The sequence below is a fragment of the Poecile atricapillus genome, chromosome 1 (assembly GCF_030490865.1).
Source record: "Poecile atricapillus isolate bPoeAtr1 chromosome 1, bPoeAtr1.hap1, whole genome shotgun sequence".
Classification (NCBI taxonomy): Eukaryota; Metazoa; Chordata; class Aves; order Passeriformes; family Paridae; genus Poecile; species Poecile atricapillus.
In genome coordinates, this window is record NC_081249.1 from 126,994,811 (window position 1) to 127,020,297 (window position 25,487).

The 25,487-nt window shown below is 60.5% G+C and overlaps 5 protein-coding genes across 6 annotated transcripts; 1 reads left to right on the top strand and 4 right to left on the bottom strand.

The window, feature by feature from the left end:
- Window positions 1-286: 286 nt before the first annotated feature.
- CD5 (CD5 molecule) lies at window positions 287-4,976 on the bottom strand. Of its 2 annotated transcripts, none has more exons than XM_058853708.1 (10): window positions 4,863-4,976; window positions 4,286-4,324; window positions 3,772-4,062; window positions 3,629-3,691; window positions 3,210-3,509; window positions 1,817-2,104; window positions 1,526-1,657; window positions 1,109-1,162; window positions 754-855; window positions 287-675 (listed from the first exon to the last, which is right to left on the bottom strand). In XM_058853708.1, exons 1-10 carry the CDS (start codon window positions 4,906-4,908, stop codon window positions 590-592), a joined length of 1,401 nt encoding a protein of 466 aa, XP_058709691.1. In that variant the 5' UTR covers window positions 4,909-4,976; the 3' UTR covers window positions 287-589. The 2 variants fall into 2 exon arrangements, with proteins under 2 accessions (XP_058709691.1, XP_058709684.1); XM_058853701.1 differs by having other exon boundaries at window positions 4,232-4,324.
- Window positions 4,977-7,410: 2,434 nt separating this feature from the next.
- On the bottom strand, window positions 7,411-11,377 carry CD6 (CD6 molecule). The gene is made up of 12 exons (XM_058854538.1): window positions 11,224-11,377; window positions 10,022-10,072; window positions 9,624-9,932; window positions 9,256-9,555; window positions 9,106-9,174; window positions 8,871-9,008; window positions 8,651-8,773; window positions 8,471-8,566; window positions 8,288-8,380; window positions 8,065-8,205; window positions 7,686-7,835; window positions 7,411-7,605 (listed from the first exon to the last, which is right to left on the bottom strand). Exons 1-12 carry the CDS (start codon window positions 11,276-11,278, stop codon window positions 7,508-7,510), a joined length of 1,623 nt encoding a protein of 540 aa, XP_058710521.1. The 5' UTR covers window positions 11,279-11,377; the 3' UTR covers window positions 7,411-7,507.
- Window positions 11,378-12,399: 1,022 nt separating this feature from the next.
- TMEM132A (transmembrane protein 132A) lies at window positions 12,400-18,668 on the bottom strand. Its single transcript, XM_058864261.1, has 11 exons — window positions 18,492-18,668; window positions 17,460-17,668; window positions 16,797-17,384; window positions 16,365-16,720; window positions 15,700-15,858; window positions 15,431-15,623; window positions 15,216-15,359; window positions 14,940-15,142; window positions 14,444-14,720; window positions 14,033-14,224; window positions 12,400-13,955 (listed from the first exon to the last, which is right to left on the bottom strand). Exons 1-11 carry the CDS (start codon window positions 18,544-18,546, stop codon window positions 12,876-12,878), a joined length of 3,456 nt encoding a protein of 1,151 aa, XP_058720244.1. The 5' UTR covers window positions 18,547-18,668; the 3' UTR covers window positions 12,400-12,875.
- Window positions 18,669-19,211: 543 nt separating this feature from the next.
- TMEM109 (transmembrane protein 109) lies at window positions 19,212-21,388 on the bottom strand. Its single transcript, XM_058835030.1, has 4 exons — window positions 21,301-21,388; window positions 20,282-20,502; window positions 20,078-20,180; window positions 19,212-19,994 (listed from the first exon to the last, which is right to left on the bottom strand). Exons 1-4 carry the CDS (start codon window positions 21,386-21,388, stop codon window positions 19,624-19,626), a joined length of 783 nt encoding a protein of 260 aa, XP_058691013.1. The 3' UTR covers window positions 19,212-19,623.
- A 135-nt stretch (window positions 21,389-21,523) lies between these two features.
- On the top strand, window positions 21,524-25,478 carry PRPF19 (pre-mRNA processing factor 19). The gene is made up of 16 exons (XM_058834976.1): window positions 21,524-21,675; window positions 21,837-21,986; window positions 22,195-22,271; window positions 22,342-22,483; window positions 22,567-22,640; window positions 22,751-22,813; window positions 22,893-22,934; window positions 23,020-23,094; window positions 23,218-23,293; window positions 23,428-23,537; window positions 23,676-23,831; window positions 23,909-23,978; window positions 24,255-24,340; window positions 24,565-24,735; window positions 24,843-24,948; window positions 25,039-25,478. The coding sequence occupies exons 1-16, from the start codon at window positions 21,657-21,659 to the stop codon at window positions 25,134-25,136; spliced, it is 1,515 nt and encodes a 504-aa protein (XP_058690959.1). The 5' UTR covers window positions 21,524-21,656; the 3' UTR covers window positions 25,137-25,478.
- The last annotated feature ends 9 nt before the right edge of the window (window positions 25,479-25,487 follow it).

Genomic DNA, 25,487 nt, shown 5'->3' on the forward strand with positions numbered 1-25,487 from the left:
TGGTTACTTTGGGAAACAATGGAATATCCGGATAAGGATTGATCCCTTTATCCCTTCCTGGCATCCAACTTCCTTTGGAGCCCATCACTGAAATCTTTCACTCCCTCCCAGGACCATCTTCAAGCTTGCTTCAATTCCTGCGCTTCATGGGTTTATCCCTAGGATAAAAACCAGGGAAAAACGTGTTTCCCTGTCCCACTCCCTCCTGGCAGGGAGTTTGGAATCCCACTGGGATAACGGAAGGAAAAGAATGAGATGTAATTAGTACAAAACCCCAATTTTATTACAGTTGTTGGTTATTAAATATCTCAAACTTCTTCCCAGTATTCCCACCCTTACATCCCTATCCTTTATCCATCATCCCAGCTCTTTATCCTGGTTTGGAGAATCTGGTGATCCCACTAATCCAAAGGGCTCCTTGAACCCACCCCTACCTCTTAGATTCCTGTAAATAGCTTTAAGAAATCCCCAAAAACTTCCTTTTCTTCCTTGAGGAGGCTGGGAAGTGCTCCTGGAAGGGCCCTGGAATGCTGGGATGCCCCCAAAGCTGAGGTGGGAGGTGGGATCAGCTCCTTTGGGAGGAAGGAAATCACACCCTGCGGGCGGAGTGCAGGTCGTAGTCACTGTCCGAGGAGTTATCCGGAGGGTTAGAGCGCTGGCACGCTGCTTCCAGAGCTGTGGAGAGCATGGATACACCTCACTGGAGGCACATCCATGGAAAAGGAACAGGAAGGGGCCACTTCCAGCACTTACCTGGGTAAGCAGAGAGCTGGGAGCTCTTTTGGGGTGGCTGAGCGTAGTCGTCCCCTCCCTGTCCCCGAAGCCTCGGTGCGGTGCTGGAGCGGTGGAAAGACACTGGAAAAGACAGTGGGATTGGGATTTTGGGGTTGGAACAGCAGTTTGGAGGGAACAAACCCATCCTGGGAAGGGGCTGAATAAAATCGGTCCCTGATCCAGGCCTGCATCTCCTGGATGAGTTATATCCCTAAGGAAGCGAGATCCAGGGTGCTTGCAGCGGGATCCAGGGGGGAACAGCCCACCCAGACCCCAAATCAATCTCCAGGAGTTCCAAATCCCATTTCCAGCTCCCCAGGGAGCTGCTCCTCACCCGTCTGGTTGAGTCCTGTGGGGCCGATCCATTGGCGCTGCTTCTTCTTGGAGACTGAAAGAGAGGGGGAATTGTGTCTCCGAGGATCTTCCCGATCCTTCCTCCGGCTGCTTCCCCCCTGCCAGCCCCATATGTCATCCCAAATAATCCCCCCCCTTCTCAATAATCCCCCCCAGGATCCTCCACCTGCTCTTTTGTGTCTGCTTGGAGCTTAATCCCTCTTCCCGCTCCCACACTCCATGTGGGACAGGCTTGGGGACAATGGGACGGGGGATCTGTCAGGCTGAGCAGCCAAATCCCCCCCGCAAGGAGTTCAGGGAAGCATCAATGGAGCTGCCAGCCCTGAGCCAGCATGTGGGGATGGTGGAGCAGGAGAAGAAAGAAAAGAAGGATAAGGATCCCGAGGTTGTGCCCTACTTCTCTTCATCAGTTTCCGATAGGCAGGAGGGCCACAGATCAGGAAAAGGATGAGGAAAAGCAGCAGGGCCAGGCAGATGCTCACGACAGTTCCAGCAGATGTTCCAGTGGGAAGTGGTTTTGAGTCCTGGCCTGGGAAGAGCATGGATGTCATCAGATGTGCACAGCTGGAGGTTGGTGCCAGGATTCATTACCCACAGGGAGCCCAAATCCCACGTGGATTTGGTCCCCCCATCCCTGCCCGTTCCATAGGTGTGGGAATTCCAGCTCCCAGCGCTCCACACGGCTTACACGTGACTCTGGTCCGGGAGCAGCTCCGGATATTCCCAAACTTGGGCTGGCAGAGGTGCAGGGGACCGAACCCACACGTGACTCCCATCGAGGGAAGCTCCCGGATTTCCATGCTGGAAGTGAGATTCCCACAGCCCAGCTCTCGGCAGATCTGCCAGCCACGCTCGTCTCGCTGCGTTGCTCCAGAGTCACACAGATCCCACCACTGGCCCGCATGGAATACCTGGATGTCCCCTTGGCACGGAGTGGGGCCGGCTGCCAGCCTCCGCAGGGCCCGCGGCTGGGAATCTGCAGGAAAAAGGAGCAAATCCATAGGGAGAGGGGCTGGATCCACAGGGAGGGGTCAGACCCATGGGGAGGGGTGAAATCCACAAGGAGAGGGAGCAGATCCATGGGTAGAGGGGGATCAGACCCGTGGGAAGACAAGGGTCAGATCCATGCAGAGGGGTCAGAGCCAGAAGGAGAAAGGAGTCAGATCCGTGGAGAAGGGTCAGATCTTCTGTGGGAGAAGAGCCAGATCCACTGGGAGAGAGGAGTTGGACCCACAGGCAGACAGGGATGATATCCACAGGGATACCGTTGGCACATGCTCCTCCTCCTCCCAGCACCAGCTCCTGGCATGGGGATGCTCCCAGCATCTCCCCTCATGCCACAGGGACTGAGCCAAGCCAGAGCCAGGCATGGAGGAGCCTTGAACTCTTCCCATGGGAAGTGCAGCATGGAAGCCAGCTCTGCCAGCTGCCACAGCCCATTAAACCCCCAAATCCCGTGGGATTCCAAGCTGGGCAGATGGCAGGACCCACACGGAGCCTGCTCCGAGCTTCATGGTTTGGCTCCCTGTGCCACGGAGCTGGCACCGAGCTGATTTTCAGGGAAACACTCATGGAAAAGGACAGGGAGATGCCTGTGCTTGGGAGATGCTCATGGCAAGGGAAAGACGCCTGTAGCAGGGAAGAGGGTCATGGAAAAGCAGGGATATGCCTCTGGCAGGGAGGGTATCCAGGGACATACCCGATGCAGAGAGATGATCGGATCAGGGAGATGCCCAAGGCATGGAAGATGCTCAGGGAAATGCCTGAGGCATGGAAGTTGCTCAGGGAGCTTCCCACAGCAGGAAGGATGCCCACAGCCTGGCCCTTGCCAGTGTTCCCCACTCCCAGCTGGAATTTGGGACGCTGCCATGGCTGCTCTCCCTCCCTGGCTCATCCTTCTTGCAAGTGCCACACTCGGCACTGCCGGGAACTGAGATTTCCTGTTTTGCCTTCACACCCCAGAGAGGAAGAGCAGGAGTGGGTGGATGGGGCCCATGGGGATGGGGCTGGTCCCCTGCTCCGGCCCCAAAATCCCCCCAGGGTATCCCACCAAATCCTGGATGCTCCAGGACCACTCTCACCTGAGCAGGTGATGAAGGCGGGCATTTTCCCCCGGGAGCTGGTCCTGTTGAAGCAGTCCAGCAGGGAACGGCTCCCACAGGAATCCACCGCCTCCCACCGCACCGGCAGGTGGATCCCTGGATCCGGCTGGCTGTGGCTGTTCCCAGCAGCGCCACAGCGCAATTCCCGGCAGATGAGGGTGACCAGATGTGACCGGTTGTGCGGGATGCTCGCTACAGCCCCCCACAGCCCCTGCTTGTGCAGCTCCAGGAAGCCGGAACAGCTGAAATTCCCGTCCACCAGCCGCAGCCTGGGGGGTCCTGGAGAGGGATTGGTGATGGAAGAGGAAGTGTTATCTATTGGGATGACTCTTTTCCCCATTATTTAGTGAGAAGTTCCCAAATTTGAGACTACGAGTTCCTCAGGAGGAGGTGCTTACCCACGGGCTCTGGGCTGGTGGCGGGGGGTGCCGGTGGGGGCTTCGGAGTGGTTTTCACTGGCTCTGGAATGAGAAGAGAGGGGCCACGTGGGCATGGATGATCCCTAGGGATTGAGGTGTCCCGGCTGGAGGCCCAGGCTCACCTCTGCAGGCGACAATGACGTGTTCCGTACAGTTTTCCAGCTCCCAGTTGCATCCCGGTGGGTTCGGTGGCCTCCTGCACCTCATGGCCTGTCTGTGTGGCCCTTTCCCACCAGGAATGTTGAGTTCCAAGGGCTCAGAGGTCAGGGGGCCACACTCCAGCCGCTGGCAGATCCAATCCAGGTCATCCACGCTCACGCTCTCCCAGCAAATTTGTCTCCATTGCTTTTCCCAGTTCACCTCCAGTATCCCAGTGCAGCGGCAGCCGCCTCTGGTGAGTCTCAGGATGGATTCTGTGGAAAAACACAATCATTAGGGGCTTTCCTTCCCTTCCCACGGGTTTTCAACATGGGAACAACGGAAAAGCCCTTGGTGGGGTCTTGGGAAGCAGCAAGAGGAATGCGGGGGCCTGAGCTGGGACCCCCCGATGCCCCTTCCAGATGACACAACTCCAGCACCCACCATGCTCATGGAGCTGTGGCGGCATTCCCAGAGGGCTGCTCCCCAAATTCTCACCTCCAGGGATCCAGGTGGCTCCTCCATGGTCAGGGATGGCTGTGAGAAAGAGCGGAAATGGGGCGTCAACACCACATCCCACCCTGGAGACCCCGAGTTTGGGACAGCGTCTCCGCTGCTCGACCCGTTGATGGTTATTTTGGGGAAAAGACGGATTTTGTGGGAAAACTGGGTTTTTCGGGGGAGAAAGGCCATTTGCTGCCTCCCCATCCATCTGCTGGGGGGATCTTTACGGCTGAGAAAAGACGAGGGCCTTGCAAATTACCTCTAATGAGCCCTGCTCCTGGGTGGAAGGTTTGGGAATGGTGCCATGTGGACCGAGGCAAGGGCGGGAGCTGGCAGGGAATGAGGATGGGGGAACACCTGGCTGCCCTCAGCACCACTGGCTCGACCTTGGGACCCTGGGGACCCAGGGGGAGGTGGGTGGGCGTTTGGGGGGTCACCAGGGTGCTTCCCACCCCAAACCACAAATTGTGGCTCACTCAAGGTGCCGATCCCACCTGGAGTGGGAAAACCAGGGGGGAATTCTGCCACAAGATTTGAGCAGTGTGCCGAGGTCAGGGTGCCTGATACTCACCCCACATTCCCAGCAGGAGGCACAGGACGGGCAGCCGGGTTGCCATGGGCTCCGTTGGTGGGATGGGGGCACGGGAGGCTCTGGAGGCTCCGCCGCCTCCGCTGCCCAGCCCGGAGCAGGCGAGGGAGGGGGCCCGGACAGGAACCGGCTGTTTTTCCTCCCTCTGTGGTTTTTTGACGTCATCTTTGGGCCCGTTTGAAGACTCCGTTACCTCCTCAGGTCTCGCAGAGCATGAGAGGAAAGGGGTGAGAAACTTGTGGTGTTCATCCCCCGCCAAATCCCAGGATATCCACAGCTCTGGGAAAGGGAGGTAGTGAACATATCCAGTGCTGAGGGAGATTTGGGGGTTCCTGAGCCCCCCAGGGTTGCAGAGGAGTTGATGGCATCTCCTAAAACCCTGTGATTACCCCAGGAACAGGATGGGGGAAGGTTTTATCCAGGCATATCCCAGGTTCTAGCATTCCAGGGATACCCTACACCCCTGCAAATGCACGTGGGGCACCAGCAGTGCTGGACCCAGGCAGGGCAGGGGTGTTAATTGATTGTGCCCTAATTAATTGCTCTGAATCCAGGTCAGGCATGCTAATGAGGCAGTTGTTTTCCATTGACTCCATGGTATTCCTGCTGGGAGGAGAGATGGATAGAGCTTCCCAACCCATCCTGCTTCACCATCCGAGGATGCTGCAGTCCCCATCCCTGGAGTAGGATCTCAGCATCTGGGTGCTCCCATCACTTGTTCCCATGCCAGTTATCCCAGGGATTCTGCTGCTCCTGATGGGAGCAGACCCTGTTGGAATACCCCACAGAGGGTCCTGGAGCTGCCCCCCACCCACTTCAGCTTTGAAAATTCCCTGGAAAAGGGCTGCAATTTCCAGACCTGCTCCCATAGGACTCAGTGGAGCGTCTACAAGCCACGATCCCCCAGAATCAACCTGAAATTCAGGATTCACCTCAAACATGCCAGGACACCGTGCCTCTAGGAGAGATCCTGTCATCCAGGGGTGTGTGACCCCCATGGAAATGGGGTGCCTGGGGTTCAGCCCTTCCCTCAGAGCCGTCACTGGCTCTGCAGGCCATGAGATCCCAGGGACAGGATTTGGGTTCGGATTGAGCATCTGCCTTGCCTTGGGCACTGCGAGTCAGTTCAGCATCCTGAGCGTGCCACGGCAGCTCGGGATGATTGGAATCCCTTCCCGGGGGGAGTTTGGGGGGCTCTGGGAAGTGCTGACAACACTGCCTGCCGTGAGGAGCCTTTTAAAAAGCAGGAGCTGCCTTTGGAGCGAGCAGGAAGGGGCTTGTCGGCTGTCTGCACGCTGCTGGGATCATAATCCTGAGAAAAAGGGGGATTTTCTGGGCGGGAGCAGCTTGGAGGAACGGTTGGTACTGATGTGGCTGTGTGGGGATGGAGGTGACACCTTGCCTAGGTGGCCATAGGCTGGATTGTCATGCTCCAAGGGCACTGGTATCCCCAAGAGCTGGTGCCCCCAGGCTATTGATATCTCCTGGGAACTGGTGCCCTGCAGGGCTTTGGTACCTTCCAGGGCTTTGTTATCCCTAGGGAACTGGTGCCCTTCCAGGAATCAGCACCCTCAGGACACTGCACATTGGGATCCCACCCAGGACATTGACCCCTTAGATTTTGGGACTCCCCAGGGCAAGAGGACCCCCCCCAATTCATCGATCCTCCAGGCCTGTCCTATGCCATGATCCCAGTGATCCCAACATCATCACCTCCCTCCCAACCCCCCCCTGGCACCCAGAGGCAGGAGTGGGGCTGGGGCACCCCTGATGCCAGCTCCGTTCTCAGCCCCTGCCTCGCCCCGTGCCCTTTGTCGGGGTTTTGCTGCTATTTTGGGATTTCCTCCGTTGTTGCGGCTCCTTTGTGCGGGGCCTCTCGTTCAGCAAACAGCTGGAGGATGTGGAGGCCACATTTTCCACTTGGGGTGCGGCTGAACCCCGGCCTCCTCCCCGGGGAGACAGAAATCTGACGGTGGGGTCAGGGCGGGAGCAGCTGGCTTGGGATGGGTGGTGGGAAGTGGGGTGAGGGAGGGGCAGAGGGGTCCCAATCCTGGAGTGATGGGTGGGTGCTGTGCCCTCTCCCAGCTGGGAGCACCTCCACATCCCAAACTGGGATGGTGCTTGGCTCCAGAAAGCTGCTTGACTCCAGCTTTCTGCTAGGATATGGATGGACTGGGAGATGCTGAAGGGTTTGAGGGCACCCCCATAGGGCACCATCCAGTGGGTTTGGGGTGGCACCTCAGTGGTGCCACCACAGCACATTCCTGGGATGGGGACTGTCCCAGAAGGGTGTAGGGAAGCTCTGGGGGGACACATGGGTTTTCCATGTTCTCCTTTCCTGCAGCTTAATTTCCACCCCTGGTTGTATGGAGCTGGATCAGGGCCCTGCTGCCCCCTTCCCTGCTCCTGTGGGCTGGGAGTGGGATTTTGGCTATCTTGGTGTCACTTAGTGGACAAGTGGGAGCACTCGGTGACCCAGCCTCACTGCAGGGCTGGTGACACCCCTATGGACAAGGGACACGGTGGGAAAAGCTTTTAATGGCAGCACAGAGGAGGTGGCTGGAGAATTCTGGAGGAGGTAGCCAGGGAATTCCAGGAGATTTAGCCTCTGGAGCAGTGGGACAGGCTCAGTAGGCAGAGCTGTGGATGTCATCGTAGTCACTGCCTTCGGAAAATTCAGGATCCTCCACGTGTTCCCCTGAGTGATAGGATGGATCTGACCAGCCTGCAATAACAGAGCCCGCAGGAGCATTTGGGAATTCCCGGAACTCCCTGTGTCCCCCACCTCCAGCACAGAATCCTCACCAGGATGTGAGGAGGGGTCTTCAGGGGGCTCTGTCTCCCGCACATTCTCGTACCACTCCCCCGAGGAGGTGCTGGAGCTGCCGTCGGGATCTGCCGGAGCTGCAGGTACCCAGGGCTGGGAGGGCACTGGGGCGGCTGCTGCCGGGGGAGCTGGGAGGAACAGGGTCACTGACCGGCACTTTCCATCCCTGCTCCCATTCCACGAGGTCCCATCTCCTCACTGAGGTTGAACCCATCCCTGTTCCCATCCTTGGCATCGCTCTGTCCCTGCTCCTCTCCTTGGGGTCCCTGAACCCTCATTCCCTCCCCATCCCTGTGGTCTCTGCATGCCTTTCTCCCATCCTTGGGGTCTCCCCATCCCTGCTCCCACGCTTCCCACCTGTGCTGTAGCCATGGCCAGTGGCTGCCTGGTGCCACTGGGGGCCATGGGCAGGGGTGGGAATGCTGCCATTCCAGCTGGGCCCTGTGGATGAGGATGAGCTGGAGGAACTGCGAAATGGGGACCCTGGCCTGGCCGGCTCTGTGGGAAAAGGACATCAAATGTAGGAACAGGGATATTGGAAGAGGGGGTGGCCACCCTTCAGTCCATGGGATAGACCCACCTTGTGTCATACCATCTTCAGGGAATGGCTTCACCCTGTCCTGGCTGACTCTCAGAGGGGGAAGATCCTCCCTGGGATGCTGGCGCAGGGAGTCTGTGGGAAGCGGAGAGGGGTGGGAGCATCCTGGGTGACAAGGATCCCGGGACAGGGTGTCAGGGATCCCAGAGGAAGTGGGATGCTCACTGTAGAAGGTGGACAGGGCGACAGGAGGCTTGCTGCTGAACTCATAATATTCCGAGTCAGAATCAGAATCCTTGGAAATGGCTGTGACCAGATGGTCTGGGGGGTGACAAGGGGATGTGGCATCTGGCACCTGCTGGCACCTCTGGCCCCACAGCCCCTGGGGGGACCTGCCAGACCCACCTGATCCTTTGGGAAGGTTGGTGGGGGTTTTCCTGTAGTCATTGGGAATTCCAGAGGGTACACTGGGGTTCTGGTAGCTGTGGGTCACCAGGACTGGCGTGGGTATTCCCAAGGAGGATGTGGCTGTGGACACAAGGGGATGCACTCACTCCGTGGCTGAGCTGAGCTGAAAAAGTTTGGATCGTGTCCCAGTTCTGTGTCTGGATCCAGAATTCCTTACCGCTCTTCTTCCTCAGCCTCAGAAGGGTGACGGGAAAGGCCAGCAGGGAGAGCAGGAGCAGCGCTGCCAGCACCAGGCACAGGACAAAAAGGGGACTGTCCGGTGGTGGTGTCCCCAAGGTCGGGGTCCCCTCCTCAGCTGGGACAGAGAACGGACACAGCTCATCCCACGTAAATCTTCCCCCCTGGGAATTTTACCCTGAGCCCAGGGAATGGCCGAGGGCTCAGACACTCACCGTGCAGGACAGTGACATTCCTGGGCGTCACCTCAGCCATGGGCGTTGACGTCTCCAAACCCTGGGAGCCTGGAAAGGGCGGGAACAGAAATCGGACGCTTAGGAGAGGGCAGGACCATGCCTCAAATCCCGTCGGGAAGGAGCCGGTACCGTTGCAGATGACCCCGGCGGCCCAGGATTGGTAACACGGAGCGGATTTATTGAAGGTCCAGCGGCACTGTGCCAGCGAGGGCTGCAGGCTCCCACACAAGTACACCATCTTCCCGGGAAGCGTGTGTCCGAAGGAGGGCCGCTGGAGCGCATCCCCACATCCCAGCGTCCGGCACAGCACCGTGGCCTCCGTCTCGTACCAGGTGCTGTTACACACCGTGCTCCAAGTGCCACGGAAAAACACCTCCACCCTGCCGGCACATCCATCCCGGCCTCCGGAGAGCCGCCACTCCTGGTGTTCTGCAGGAAGAGAGCAGAGATGAGGATGCGCCATCAACATCCCCGGCTCCGGAATATTCCAAACCCACCTGAGCAAACCACGCCAGCATCCTCCTTGTGGCTGCAGTCGTGCTCCAGAGCAGCCGGACATTCCCAGAGGTCCCGCTCATGTCCCTTGCATCCCACCTCATCCCGGAGGATGGGGCCGTGTCCACGGCCGAAGGAGGCGTTGCCGGGGGCTCTCATGGCATGGCCACAGCGGAGTTGGCGGCACACGACGTCGGCGTCGAGAATGTCCCAGCCATCGTCACACACTGTCCCCCATGTCCCCTCCTGCTCCAGCTCCACCCGGCCCTCGCAGCGGCTCCGGCCGCCTGCCAGCCGGAGAGCTCTGGGACCTGGGAGATGCACCGGGAAGGGTGACCTGGCATTGTCCCAGAATCCCAAAAAGTGGATGTAAGGATGTCCCTCACCCCCCCACACTCACCCGGTGTCACTGAGGTGTTCCCAGTCGGAGTATTGGGAGGTCCTGTTGTTTCTGTGGGGAGGAAGGGCAGAGAGATGAGGGGCTGAGCCCCCCAGGATTTGGAGGGGTGCATCCCAAACCTGCCAAAAGGTGGCCAAGAGGATTCTCCCAGCTGTGAGTGGCACAGTGGGAATTCTGGCAAAGTGGGGCTCTGGCAAAGTGGTCATGGAGCTGTTGCATCCCGAAAATCAATCCCTGTGTGCCCCAGGATGTTTCTCAGGGCTCAGTCCTGGTGTGGGATCTGCTGGGAGAATTTGGCATTAAATCTGGGAATACTGGGACACAACTCAGTGATGGAAGAGATGAAATTTGGGATGTCATCCTGCATCTGTGTTGTTCCTGCCTTCTGGTTCATCCTTGTGGACATAAAGGGGCTTGACCTGCCTGTACCCCTCTGCCTAGACCCATTCCAGAGCCACAGGTGAGTAGATGATCCTGTTATCCCTAAAAATGCCCCATCTGGCTCCTCCAGGGGGAAGGATTCAGCCCCAGAAGTGAGGCATCCAGGGTGGGATTCCTGAGAAAAGACAGCAGAGTTGGTAGGGTGTGGATTGGAGTCCAAATGTTCAAGGAAAAGGCCACAGATGAGGGGAGAATATGGGAATGAGCTGCTTCAGGTGGGGCGGAGGTGTGAGAAGGGCGGAAATGGGGTGATGGGGCCGTTTCCTGATCGATTAGAGGCCTCCAAGCAGCTCCTGGCAGACATTTTGGCAGCCAAACCATCCCAAATCCTGCCAAGGTGGGGAGGGCAGGTGGCATCACATCCCAAAATTATCCCGGGGTACGTAAGAGACAGGATTGGCCCTGAGTGTAGCCCCATTCCCAAAGGGATTGTAGGTGGGATGGCTCTGAGAGCACCTTTAGGGGCTTAGGGCCCTCTTTCAGGGGTTGCCAGGGTGCTTTTGGGGAGATCCAAGGGGGCCTTAACCCACAGGAGAATCTGCAAGCCTTAGGATTGCCTTTTAGGGGATCCCTTTCCCTCCGTCTGGGTGGGTTGAGGGGCAGCGTCCTCCACCACTGACACTCCTGTTGGGGATCCCCAGGACCCCCAGTGCTCCCCATCCCAGGGAGGTGGCAGGTCCCCAACCCCCAAATCTGTGGCTCCACCACCCCAAGATCCCAAGAGAGGGACAGCAAGGGCCAGGATGGGGACAGTGACGTACCTTGTGCAGGTGCCACGGCAGAAAGAGCCACCAAGAGCAGGCAGAGCCCCCCCATCCCATCAGAGGGGCAGCCCCATGGAATCCAAGGATCTGGGATTTGAGGGGTCCCTCTCTCAGCAGCTTGGGGACATGGCTTGGCCGTGTCCCCGTGCTCTGGCAGCTCCGGGAGTGTGGCAGAGGGCAGGAAGCCGACTCAGTGCTGCAGGGTGGAGGAGGGTGATGGGGTGGCTCCATCCTGCCCCAGCAGGGAGGAAATGGGGTTTTGGGGACCCCGGAGACCCTCCAGGGCAAGGGAGCCTGGTGGATCTGGTGCTTCCAGCCCAGGGAACACAGATGTGGTGAAGCCATCATGAACTGCAGCTCGTTTGTTCCTCCAGGTCGTGGATTTGGGGTGGTGGCACGCAGGGGACTCGGGGTCTCCTGAGCTGTGGGACATCTGTGGGCTGATGAAGAACCAGGAGTTCCCCTCTTCACCCTGGATTTTGGAGTCAATGTTACCTGCAGCTCCACATCCCGAGCATCTTCTAGCACATGCAGGATCACCCCAGGACCCTCCAGGAATATTAGGTGAGGGGTAAGGCCGGAATTTCCATGGGTAGGAGGTGTGGCATCGCAGGAGATGTTGATCCCCAGCATGGGTGAGGGCTGGGATCCAGCTGAACACCTGGGGACCCAGGATACTGGGATGGGGGGCCAGGACTCCAGTCACCCCATCTCAGCAGGGGTTTGGGAAGTCTGGTGAAGCTGGGAGCAGGGTGATGGGGTGGGGGATCTCCTGCTGTTACCCAGGGTGTCCTGGGATTGCTGGGACTTAGGGGAAGCTGGAAGAGTGGGATTCCCCATGCCACTCCTAAATAAAGGGAGGTGCTGAGGGGACATTTGGGAATGTTGGGGATCGACCATGGGGAGGACATGCAGTACTAGGCTGGTGTTTGGATTGGAAAGGTGGAGGAGGAGGATGGCAGAAGAGGGAGGAAGGAAATCCCTTATCCCAAGGTGACCCCAGCTGGGCCACGGCCAGGCCCAGCCCTGGATCCAATCCCGTGACCAGCTCCCACGTGGAGCCAAGGTCAAGGACATGTGCGCATTCCCAGGAGCCTGGCACTGCCATGGGGGCAGGGTGAGACCCTGTGTTAGGATCAGAGGAGATAGCACAGAGGTGAATCCCAATTTTTTTTTTTTTAAATACTTTATTTTTGTAACAACGTCAGAATTAAAAATTTTCCATAAATACCAGCCCCTGGCAGCCCCTTCCCGGGCATTCCCGATAGAAAATGTGTACAAAACGGATGTGTGGCCGGGGTGAAGGTGGGGGGGATACAGGATCCTCCCCGGGATCAGACCACAGGAATCATCACCACCATCATCATCACCACTATGAACACCATGTCGCAATGAGACCCAAAGCAGTAAGAGCATCCCAAATTCCTCCCCGGTGGCGCCGGGATCCAGCCCTCGTAAGGACAGGGCTGGGAGACTCCCCCCTCACCCTCTGTGGGCACCTCGGGGTGGTCCCAGGAGGCCACCAGTGGTCCCCGGCACATCCCGTTGGGAAGGGGGGGTCGGTGTCCCCCCAGCACGGCATGGGGAGGAGGTCGGGCCCTTACTGGCTTGCCCGGGAATTGAGGGGTCCGGGAGTCGCCCCCTCGGGGTCAGGAGCTGCCGCGGATCCTCTCCATGTAGCTCCGGAGCTCCTCGGGATCCCGCAGCCCCATGTCCTCGCACACCCAGCGGATGTCGTCCTCGCTGGCCACCAGGATGGACTGGACGTGGGGGGCGGCCGGGGGGGGCTCCTCGGGGACGCGCGGGGGGGCGAAGGTGACAAACTCCACCCGCTTCCTGCGGCCGCCCCCCGGAGCCGATCCCTCCTTGCGGGGCTGCGGCGTTCCCGGGCCCGGGGAGCCGGGGGGAGCCCCGCCCTCACCGGAGCCCGGGGGGCCCCCGCAGCCACAGGCGGGGCCCGGGGATGCCGGGGGATCCGGCTGCCGGCGATCCAGCTGTGGCCGGTCCAGCTGCTGCCGGTCCAGCTGCCGGCTCAGCTCTTCCTGGTCGGTGCCCAGCCAGACCCAGTTGTGGGGTTGTGGCGCTGAGGGGGCCCCGCCTGGCTCGGGCAGCTCCTTCTGCTGGTACCGGAGCACGAAGAAGATGCAGTTGACGAGGAAGATGAAGATGGCAAGGCAGAAGACTCCCAGGAGCACGTACATCCCAATTTCCAGGTCAGTCACCCGCTCCGGAGCCTTCACCATCTCCTCCTCCTCTTCCTCCTCCTCTTCCATGCCGGCACGGTTGTGTCCGTAGCCTTCCTCCTCATCCTCCTCCGAAGAAGACCCCTGGAGCTTGGTGGCTGCTGGCCCCACACCCGCGGGGTCCCTCCGTCCCACGGTCACCGCTTCCCCGGACATGGCGCCCTCAGCCCGTGGGAAGGGCCGGGGGGTCCCGGGAGAGGGGACCCCCACCTCGAGCCAGGCTGTGCCGGTGGCCAGGGCAGCCGCGCGGTGCCGGCCACGCCGACATGGATCCGGGGGGTGCAGACTGAGCTGGAGCAGGTCCCCCCGGCCTGGGCCCTCGGCCACCACCCATGGGTGGGCAGTGGGGACCCCAGGGGACCCCGTGATGGTGGCAACAGAGCGGTCGAGGGACGTCACGGTCAAGGCCACGTCGTGCCACCCATAGAGCTCCAGCGGGGCCAGCGTGCGGTCGGAGAAGGACAACCAGATGGACAGTGTTGCTTCCTGGTGGGATGACAAGAGGGATGGCAGAGGTTTGGGGGACACTGGGGAGACTGGGGTGCCCCTCCCACCCATCTCACCTGCTTGAGGGCCCGTAGTGTGGGTGTCCCCTGGGCAGTGGCCATGACCACACCAGGATGATCCGGCTGTGTCCGCAGGGATAAGGAGAGCCCAGCCACCACCTGGGCATGGAGCTCTGTCACCGCCACCTTCTCCTCAGAAACCACCAGCGTCTGCTCTCCCAGGATGGAGTCAGAGAGCGGGGAGCGCACCTGGAAGCAGCTTGTGAGTCCCCCAACATTCCTCACAGCCTCTGTTTCCTCTTCCCATCCTCTGCCAGTCCCTCCAACGCCTCAGTTCCCTCCCCCCCTGTATCCTGGCCAGCATCCACTGGGATCATTTCCAGCCCCAAAGCTCCATCCCTGCAAGCTTCCCACACCCCCAAATCTCCCCAGGATCCCTCAAATTCCCCACAGACAACCCCTGTTTACCTCCACAGAGGTGACTCCAGGCTCCCGGCCCACCACCACGGCCCCTGCTTCCAGTGATGCTACACGGGGGTCCTGGACACGGGTCCGGGCAGCCACCAGGTGGGTGACATCCAGGAGCCACTCAGGGCCAGGCAGGTAGGACAGGTGCCGGCCACCATCCAGGGGGTGGGCCACAAAGTGCGCCAGGACACGGAGCCCCGTGCGCTGGAACTGCGGCCGGCAGCCCCGCGCCCGCCGCTCTGGCTCCTCTGCGGCGTCCTCGGACTCCACCACGGCACTGGGGACAGGGGACAGGGTGACAAGAGTCCCAGGATGAGGTTACCAGGGGCAGGGGAACAGGGATTGTAGGACAGGGTGACAGGGATTCCATGACAGGGTGATGAGAATCCCGGGACACAGGAGTGTGTTGGGGGCTCACTGATGCCTCCCCACGTGTCAGGTCTCAGCCCCATTCCCATCTCCCCCTTTTCCCACCATCCCATTCTGTAGGCCTCACCTGTCAGGCCCCCCAGGAAGTCTCCAGCCACGGAGGTGCTCCAGGATGGGATCTCCCAGCTGGACACGGAGCGGGAGCAGCGGAGCCCAGACGGAGAAGCTCAGCTCTGCCCGCAGCCGGCGCACCCAGAAATCCACGCGGGCCCCCCGTGCCCCTCGGCTCTCCTTGCCCCCCACAAAAACCAGGTCGCAGGAATCCGACACCTGCGAGGGCACATGGAATTCCATGGGAATCTCCCAGGGTGAGGCAGGATAACAAGGGGATAGCAGGACTCACCTGCAGGACCTGCTTGTCAGCGGATTCACATCCTACAGGATCTGTGAGCTCGGACACTCCGCCCCCTGCTTCCACAGTCACCAGTTTCACCGGGATAACGCGGGGGATCCCGGTCAGCGGCGCCGTGTTCAGGATCTCCAGCTCCTGGAAGCGCAGTGGGATGAGGGGGTGCTTCCCATGGGATGGAGGGCTGGAATGGGATGGGGGGCACCCACCTGCACCAGCGGGACGAGGGCACGGACATCCCGCTCCGACACCTGGATTTCCCAGACCAGTTTGTCCTTCTGCGCCTCGGGATCCTGGCCAGGATACTCCACCTGCCAGGTGAGGGGCCGCGCCGGCGCCAGTCCCCCCGTCCCGTTTTCCACCGCCACATCCAGGTGCAGGAACGCGGCCGGCTCAGACACCCTGCGGCACCGCACCAGGATCAGGGTGGAACAACGCAAAATTCCCACCAGGATGGGGGTATTGGGATATTCCCTACCTGGAGATGTCAGGGATGACAGGGATGTCCCCGAGCCGCCGGCATGTCACCACGGCCGTGGAGTGCTTGGGACCGCGGGAATGCTCCAGGTGCACGCTCCAGGTGCTGGGAATTGTGGGGCGGGCGGAGACCACCTGCAGGCCCTTCTTGGCCTTGATCCTGCAGGGACACACCGTGTCACACTGTGTCAGATGGTGTCAAAAGGTGTCACACAGTGTCATTCACAGTCACACAAAGGGTGTCAGGCAGTGTCACACAATGCCCACAGTGTCCACAGAATCACACAATGTCACCCAGCGTCAGGTGGTGTCAGACTGTGTCCCACAGTGTCACTCACAATCACACAGTGTCACTCACTGTCAGAATGGTATCAGATGGTGTCACTCACTGCCACTAAATGTCACACACTGTCACACATTATCAGATCCTGTCAGCTGGTATCAGATGGTGTCACACAGTGTCACAGTCACACTGTCACAAAATGTCACTCAGTGCACATGGTGTCAAACATTGTCACATAGTATCACATACTGCCACAAAATGCCACACAATGTCACAGACTGTCACACAGTGCCACTAACTGTCACAGTGTGTCATACACTGCCACACACTTTCACATAGTGCCATGCAGGGTCCCACACTGTCCCCATTGTCCCTGCTCTCACCTCAGGGTCAGGCTGTCAGCGGTGAAGTTGTGGTGCAGGGCAATGGTGGCCGTGAAGCGCTGCCCAGGCCGCAGGGGGACATTGGGGACACGCAGCAGCACCTTCTCGTCCAGCCGCACCTCCTGCCGCCGTTCTGGCTCTCCTGCCCGCAGCTCCAGCATTCCCAGGAATCTGGGAGCCTCCTGCTCCCGACCTCCGCACTCCCCCACACTATAGCGCAGCTCAGCTGGTGCTGGGCGCTCTGGATGCTCCAAGTGGTCGGAATCCCGCCGGCGGCTCCGGTGGGAATGGAGGGATCCCAGGGAGAACCAGCGTGGAGGGATCTCCAGTTCCACCACGCACACGCCCAGTGGGGCCTGGAGGGGAGAGGGGAGCCTGGGATTAGGCTGGGGGGGAGCTGTGGGTTCCCAGGGTCCCTAAGATGGCACTGACCTGCAGGCGACATGTCCCCCGGGCCACCCGCCCACGGTGGTGAGCGTGGAGGGTGACACAGGGGAGATCCTGAGCTCTGGAGTGATCCCAATCCCTTGAAGAATCCCAATTCCCAGGGTGGTCCTGCTGCTGACGGTGGTCCTGGTCCTTGGGGTGGTCCCGGATTCCAGGGTGGTGCCGGTCCTTGAGCTGATCCTGGTCCTTGGGGTGATGCCAGACTTCATGGTGGTCCTGCTGCTCAGGGTGGTCCTGATCCCTGGGGTGGTCATGATCTCCAGGGTGATCCCAGTTCCTAGGGTGATGCTGGACCCCAGGGTGGTCCTGCTCCCTGGGATGATCCCAGTCCCTGGGGTGACCGTGACCCCCAGGGTGGCCCTGGACCTCAGGGTGATCCCAGACCCCAGGGTGGTCCCAGTCCTTGGGGTGATCCCGGGTCCTGGTGTGATCCTGCTTCCCAGGCATCCAGTCGGGCCCATGCAGATGGAAGAGGACACGGGCCATGGGCTCAGCAGGGGACACAGAGCTCTCCAGGGACACGGCACGGATGGCCCAAGCTGCTGAGCTGGAGGGGCTCTCCAGGGGCACCTCCTGTAAGGACACCAGGATGGTGGTGGGAGCTGGGACCCCCTGGGGTGGCCCAGGGGACAGAGGAGCCCCGGTTACCTGGCGGATGCTGAACGGGGGGTAGGTGGCCTGGACCAGGGGCTGGGATCCGGCACGAAGCAGCAGGAATGTCTCAGAGCGGGTGTGCAGGGAAGAGTTGGGGGCCACGTCCTGATCCACCCTCTGCAGCCGGAAGGACTCGGGCACCCCAAGGACCTCCAGCTCCACTGGCAGGAACACGGGATCTGGGGGCTCCCCGTCACCCCTCACTGCAAGGACAAAGATGTGCCACATCCCGCGGGGACACAGTGGGAGTGGGGTACACAGGGGTGGCAAGTGGGGGTCTTTGTGCCCACCTTTGTGGCAGCATGTAGCGTGACCCCTTGCCTGGGCCACCACGTTCTGAGGTCACCCCTGTCATGGTTGCCCCATCCCAGGGTTATCCCATCCCTGCATCAAGACTGCGGGGCCACTCGGTTCCCCCAGTCCCAGCTGTTCCCTGCCGGGGAGAGGGTTGGAACCGTGTCCTTCAGGGGGGGATCAAGGCTCAGGGTCCTGATCAAAGGGATCCCTCATCACAGGGAGCAGATCCCACCTGGATTCCCGGCAGGGCTTCCTTACAGCCGGGAATCGATCACACCTGGGCGATCAGGTGTGTGGGGAGAGAGGCGAGGCAGATCCCGGGATCCGGAGGGAAGGGGAGTCCCTCGGGCGGCGGGTTCCCGTGGGGACTGGGAGGAGATTCCCCCCTTGATATCCCAGCGGATCCCACGTTTCCCGGGTGACCCCCTCGGGATCCCAGGCGGTGGAGGGGGCACGGATCCCCGCGGAATGGGGGACGCGGATCCCGGGGAACGCGGGGAAGGAGGAGGAGGAGGGAGTGAGGTCGCCCCGGCTCCCGGGATCCCGGCGGAACGGAGGGACCCCGAATGTGGGGAAAGGGGAGAATCGACCCGGGTTGCGGGAGCACGGGGGAGCGGATCGCGGCAGGCAGGCGGGAAGGGTGCAGAGCGGGGTCGATGCCGGTGCCCGGTGCCATTCCCGCTGCCAGCTGCCGTTTCTGATGCCATTCCCGGTGCCGTTCCCACTTACCCGGGGCGCAGAGCAGGGCGGCGGCCAGCAGCGCCAGCCGGGGCGCCGGGGCCATGGCCGAGGGGCTCGGTCCGTCCGCCGGTGCCGTCGGTGCCGGTGCCGCCGGTGCCTCCCGTCGCTCCGCCGGTGCCTCCCGTCCCTCCGCCCCCGCGCCCAGACAATGGGGCCGGGGCGGGACCGGCACCGGCGCCGCCTCGTCCCGCCGGGTCCTAAAGTCCGGCCGTGCCCGGTGTTCCGGCTCCTGCTCCACAGTCCGAGCCACATCCCATCCCACCCCCCATTCCCAGCCCTGCACCCCATCCTGCTCCCCATTCCCCGCCCTGCTCCCCATTCTCATCCTCATCCCACAACCCATCCCCATCTCTGCTCCAATCATCCTCTTCCTCATCCCCATCCCAATCCCTGCTCCTCATCCCATTCCCATCCCCACCCCAGGCCCCACAGAGACCCCCGGAGCAGGGCAGGAGAGCGGGAATTCTTCTCCCAACTGCCATCCATCTTTCCTTGTTCCACTAGGGATACTGGGGACATGGGAAGGACAAGGACATCCATGTCCAGGGGCACAGAGTGAGCAGGAAGCACAATAGGAACAGCTGGAGGGCAGTGGGATCCTGGCATGGATAAACCACCCTCCTTCTCCTCCTCCTCCCTTCCCAACCCCAAATGCACTGGGAGGGCCGGTTCTGAGCCTGACCCCGTTCCCATGGGAAAGCAGCAGGGTCAGGCCGGATAAATCCGTCTTTATTCCAAACCACGTTATCAAAACCGTTTAAAAAGCAGCTTAAAACCCAAAACCTGACAGTTGAGGGACCCTAAAATAAGCAGAGCCCTCAGGATGGGGCATGGGATTCCCTCTGCACCCCAAGCCGGCTGGGCTTGGACAACATCCCTGGCAAGCAGGGAATATGGGAGCTCTTCTCCCACATTCAGGGCTCGTGGGGGGTTTTGGGGTGAAGGCACTTGTGGCATGTGTGGCAAACCCCCAATTTTGGGGTGCTCCCAGAGGGATAGGGGGTTCCCAGGACCCCTGGGAGAACTGGGAAGCAGAGGAGGGGGCGTGGGGGGCTCAGCAGAGCAGGGGGACACATGCTTGGGATAACAGAGCCAAGCTTTGGGGATGCTTTAGGGGGGCTCAATCCTCCCGGTTCCGGGGCCCCCCGAACTTCTGGCGCCGCCGCAGCTCCTCCACCTTCCACTCCAGGCTCCGCACGGCTGCATCCAGCCGGCTGCTGGAATCCGAGGATGGCACCAGGCTGCCCACGAGGCTATAGAGCACCCACAGACCCAGCAGCATTCCTGCCTGCACCGTGGGCCTCTCCTGGGAAGCAGCCACATGCAGGAAGGCTCCAAGGAAAAAGAAAAGCTTCATCCCACGGAGCAGCGGGAGCAGCAGCCTTTGAAGCCGGGATAGCACCCAGGATCCCACCAGGGCGGCCACTGCCCACAGAAGCACCCGCTGGACTTCTCTGGGAGCCAGTGCTGCTGCTCGGACCAGCCGGTGGCCTGGGAATGGGATCTGGGAGTCAGCGATGGGGGATGCACCAGGAATGGGGGCCAGAGCCATCCCACAGGGTGAATCCACTCACCATTGATGCTGGAAGCAGCCAGGAGATCCCCCAGGACACCACAGAGTGTGGTCAAGGCTGCCGAGATCCCAGAGGAAACAATCCAGAGGGTGGTGGAGAGGCTCTGCGGGGAAAGATGGGGATAAAGGAGTGGGAAAACAGGGTGTAGACCCCCATGTCCCTGCACGAGGAACTCTAGGGACGGTTTGGGAATCAGGATCCCACCTCCGCCACCATCCGCAGGGGCTGGGGTCCCACCCAGTTTTCCAGGGTGTCCCAAGTGGATTTTCCCAGACGGAGCAGCATGTCATCAGACGTGGTGGCATGTCCCTGGAATCCCTCCTGGCCATCCTTGGCTCCGTCCCCGGCGGATCCCATGAGGAATGGGATCCACAGCAGCAGGGCCAGCAGGGCCCAATGCCCCACGGCACTCCCCATAGTGGAAACTGGGATCTGTGGGGAAAGGGAGAGGTGGGGGTGCTGGGGGGAGAAAATCCTGCTGGCTTTGGGGTCCCCTTGCTGGTTTTGGGGTCCCCCCAGCAGGAGAGGAGGGTGGAGACCCCACAGCCCAGTTCCAAACTCTCCCTCAGCACAGGCCTGGGTGTCCCGGCTATTTTTGGGACAGACGAGAGTCAGCGGGACACAGCCAAGGGCACCGGGCCTGGCTGGGAAGGGGGGGCACCCCTTCCCGAAGTAGGGAGCGGGGTGCTCCGGGATAGGACACAGTCGCCACTGCCCTCCCCAAGACCCCCCGCGTCCTACACTTCTCTCCAATCCCCCCAGGATCTCCCCAATTCCAGTGTGCCCTGCCCCACCCAGTTCCCTCCATTCCCCTGGAACCCCTGATCCCCCTGTGCCCACCCCCCGCCAGGGCCCTCCACCTTTCACAATCCCCAAAATCTCCCGAGTCTTCTCTGGATTTCCCCAGTGCCCACTGGATCCCCAAAGCCCTCTGTGCACACCCCACCCAGATTTCCGCGGTCTCCAGGATGCCTCTGATCTCCCCAGGATCTCCCCCAGGCCCCTCTGTACCCACCTCCCACTGTCCCCCACCCCTCAGGATCCCCCCAGTCCCCCCGGGATCTCCCAAGGAACCCCCACCGCGGCTCCCTCACCCCGCCTATCCCCCCCTGGAGCTCCCCCCCACTCATTTTCCTTCCACTTTTCCCCGATTTCCCCCCAATTTCCCCCCATTCTCCCCGAATTTCACCCCCCATCCCGGGGTCCCCCCGACCCCCCCTCACCGGGGCTTCCCTCGGCTCCGTCGCGGGGCACGCCGGGAGCTGTAGTCCCCGGGACCGCCGCGATGCATGCCGGGAACGTGATCGCCATGGCAACAGCCGGAGGCGGACGGCGGGGCGCGGTGCACGCCGGGAAGCGTCGTTCCCGCCGGCGGGGGGGAGCGCGGGGGATGCCGGGAGCGCTTCCGGTTCCGGCGGCGGCGGTGGCGGCGCCCGCGTGAGCGCTCGGGAGCGGCGCGGGGGCCGCGCGCGCCAACCGGAACCGGAACCGGATCTCCGGACCGGAAAGGAGAACCGGAAAGAGCCTCGGAAGGGCAGCGGGGCCGTAACCGGAGCGCCGCGACCGCCCGGCCTCCGCCATGGCGCTCATCTGCTCCAGTGAGTGCGGAGAGAGAGCGGCTGCGGCGGGAGGGATGCATTACCGAATGGGAGATCCCGGGTTTCGGGGCGGGGACAGCCGGGCTCACCGGGGGATCGCCGGGTGGGGGGTTCCCAAACCCACGTTCCCGTCCCACCCTATCGTTCCCTTTCCGCCGCAGTCTCCAACGAGGTCCCGGAGCACCCGTGTGTGTCGCCGGTGTCCAACCACGTGTACGAGCGGCGGCTGATCGAGAAATACATCGCGGAGAACGGCACCGATCCTGTCAACAACCAGCCGCTGTCCGAGGAGCAGCTCATCGACATCAAAGGTACCGGGAGCGGGAGCGGGCACGGAAACGCTTCTCCCGGGGGCGGGAGTGGGGTTTGCTGAGCTGGGGTGAGACGCCAGACCGGGCTGTGGAGGCTGGGAAAGAGAGGGGCAGAGGAGGGATGGTGAAATGGGAAAGGCAAGGCATGGGAGTGCGGGGATCCATAGGCATCTTGAGGACAGGGATAACGTGTCTGTCTCTCTTCCAGTCGCCCACCCGATCCGCCCCAAGCCCCCCTCGGCCACCAGCATCCCGGCCATCCTGAAAGCCCTGCAGGACGAGTGGGTGAGTGCCGGGGGCACTGCCGGGGCTGGGCTCCCAACATTCCCTGGCTGACTCCAGCGCTTCCCGGCAGGATGCCGTGATGCTGCACAGCTTCACGCTGCGGCAGCAGCTGCAGACCACGCGCCAGGAGCTGTCCCACGCCCTGTACCAGCACGATGCTGCCTGCAGGGTCATCGCCCGCCTCACCAAGGAGGTCACCGCTGCCAGAGAAGGTGATACTGACACGGGATATTCCTGGGAAGGGGCTCTGGGAAGTGCTTTATCCCGGTTTTCCTTTAAATTTGTGTTTTTGCAGCTCTGGCCACGCTGAAGCCTCAGGCCGGGCTCATCGTTCCCCAGGCGGTGCCGTCAGCGCAGCCCAACGTGGCCGTGAGTCCCTGCTCCCCATCCCGGCCCTTTTCCTGCTCATTCCCAGCTCTTTTCCCACTCACTGCGCCCACATTCCCTCTCTGCATGTCCCTTCTCTCTGTGCCACGCAGGGCGCTGGCGAGGCCATGGATCTGGGAGAGCTGGCGGGAATGACCCCAGAGATCATCCAGAAGGTAAGGGCAGTGTTCCATGTGTTCCCATCTTCCCAGCACAGAATTCCCAGTCTGTGCCCACCCTCCTCTTGTTTTCCAGCTCCAAGACAAGGCGACGGTGCTGACCACGGAGCGTAAGAAGGTGAGTGGCCTTATCCAAGGATTTTGAGGGAGGTAGGATATGCCATGCTCCAGCAAAGGCTGATCTTTGTCCCTGTTTTTTCCAGAGGGGCAAGACAGTCCCGGAGGAGCTGGTGAAGCCGGAGGAGCTCAGCAAGTACCGGCAGGTGGCCTCACACGTGGTGAGTGCTGGGATGGGAAAGGACTGGGAAACTCCCACGTGGAGCTGGGAATTGCTTCTTGATTCCGTCTGGGAGTGTTTCGCTGCTTGTGGCATTAATTTGGGTTTCTCCTCCCTCACACAGGGGCTGCACAGTGCCAGCATCCCAGGAATTCTTGCCTTGGATCTGTGTCCTTCTGACACCAACAAGATCCTTACTGGTAAGAGGGCTTTCCTGGGGATTTCCCACCTGGGAGTGGGGCTCTTTCTCTGTGTTTTTGGGACATAAGGCAGGTGGATTTGGAGGTGGTTGGCCTCACACTCCCATCCCAGCGCTTCCTGCTTGGCTTTCCAGGTGGAGCTGACAAAAACGTCATCGTGTTCGACAAGAGCTCGGAGCAGATCCTGGCCACGCTCAAGGGCCACACCAAGAAAGTCACCAGCGTCGTCTTCCACCCATCCCAGGTGTGTCTGGCTCTTCCCTCACTTCCAGGATGCCTCAAATCTGGATATCAGGACCCTCCTCTGATGGAATCTCCTGCTGGGAGGTCTTGGAGAGGTGAATTCTTCCTGTGTGAACCTTCTGGTGTTGTCCTTGCATAGGAGTTGGTGTTCTCGGCTTCTCCCGACGCCACCATCCGTATCTGGTCCGTTCCCAATGCCTCCTGTGTCCAGGTGGTCCGTGCCCACGAGGGCTCTGTGACTGGGCTCAGCCTCCACGCCACGGGTGATTACCTGCTCAGCTCCTCGGATGACCAGGTGAATCCCTCCCCATCCCACAGATCCCACCTTTGCTTCCCACCCTTTCCATGTCCAATGCTCTTCCTCTCTCCCAGTACTGGGCTTTCTCAGATATCCAGACGGGCCGTGTCCTCACCAAGGTGACGGATGAGAGCTCTGGATGTGGTAAGCCTTGGAGTTGATGATCCCCATATTCCCATTGACATCCCTTGGCTCCTGGAGTTTATGGGAACTCCTTTGGAGGGGTCTTAGTAGCATTCCCAATCTTCCTGAGTCTTCCCAACCCTTCCAACTTCATCAACCTTCTTGAGTGTTCTCAACTCTCAGAATACTCCCAGCTCCCTGTATCTTCCCAACCCTCTGAGTCTCTCCAGCCCTCTGGGAGTCTTCCCAGCCCTCTGAGTCTTCCCCAGGGGTCTGATTCTCCCGCTGTCTCTGCAGCTCTCACCTGTGCCCAGTTCCACCCGGATGGGCTCATTTTTGGGACAGGAACGATGGATTCCCAAATCAAGATCTGGGATCTGAAGGTAAGGGCTGATGGGAATGTGTGGGAACAGGCGTTTCGGGGGATCTGAGCTTGGTTCGGGTATCAGTCCAAGGAGCAGGACTTTGAGGAATGTTTTTGGAAGTTTCTCTAAAAATCCCAAGATTCCAGCTCCAGAGCAGCTGCTGGTGACGCCATGACCACGCAGGTCGGTTGGGAACGATGCCACATCCCAGTGCTGATTCCCTCTGACCCCCTTGTCCCCAGGAACGCACCAATGTGGCCAACTTCCCGGGACATTCCGGCCCCATCACCAGCATCGCCTTTTCCGAGAACGGATACTACCTGGCCACGGCAGCCGACGACTCCTCGGTCAAGCTCTGGGATTTGAGGAAGCTCAAGAACTTCAAGACGTTGCAGCTGGATAACAACTTCGAGGTGTGTGATGTCCCTTTTTGCCCCCACGGTCTCTCTGCTCCAGGGGTTGTGGCATCCCAAAAAAGCCATTTGGAGCTTTTTCAATGCCTTGTGATTGTTCTCCACAGGTGAAATCGCTGATTTTCGACCAGAGTGGGACCTATCTGGCGCTGGGCGGGACCGATGTCCAGATCTACATCTGCAAGCAGTGGACAGAGATCCTCCACTTCACAGGTGAGGGATTGTGGCATCATAGAAGTGGCTGGGGTGGGAATGGGACAAATCCACTCGGAATTGTGACCATGGATTGTTTTCCGTCCCCAGAGCACAGTGGTCTGACCACAGGAGTGGCCTTTGGCCACCATGCCAAGTTCATCGCTTCCACAGGCATGGATCGGAGCCTCAAGTTCTACAGCCTGTAGCCCTGGAAGCTGGGATTTTATGGGATTCAGGGTGGGAGGTGGGTGGGAATATCAAGGTGGGATTATCAAGCTCCCCTGTTGTAGCTGTTGGCGCAAGGGAAGTCGGACATTGCCTTCCCCGTACTTCATGAATTTATTGTTTAGTTTTTTTCCCAATTCTGTGTGTTTTCTGCCTTTAGATTGTTTTGTGCTTGTAACTGGTTTGACAAAAAAATCCCAATCCCGGTGCTGCTGGAAGTTTGAGGCCGGGATGTGTGGGAAGGAGGGAGAGAAGGGAGGACTGTGCAGTTTTGTAAGCAGTTACTTAGTTTCAGTATGGAAATAAAGAATTATTCCCTGTCATTCCAGCTG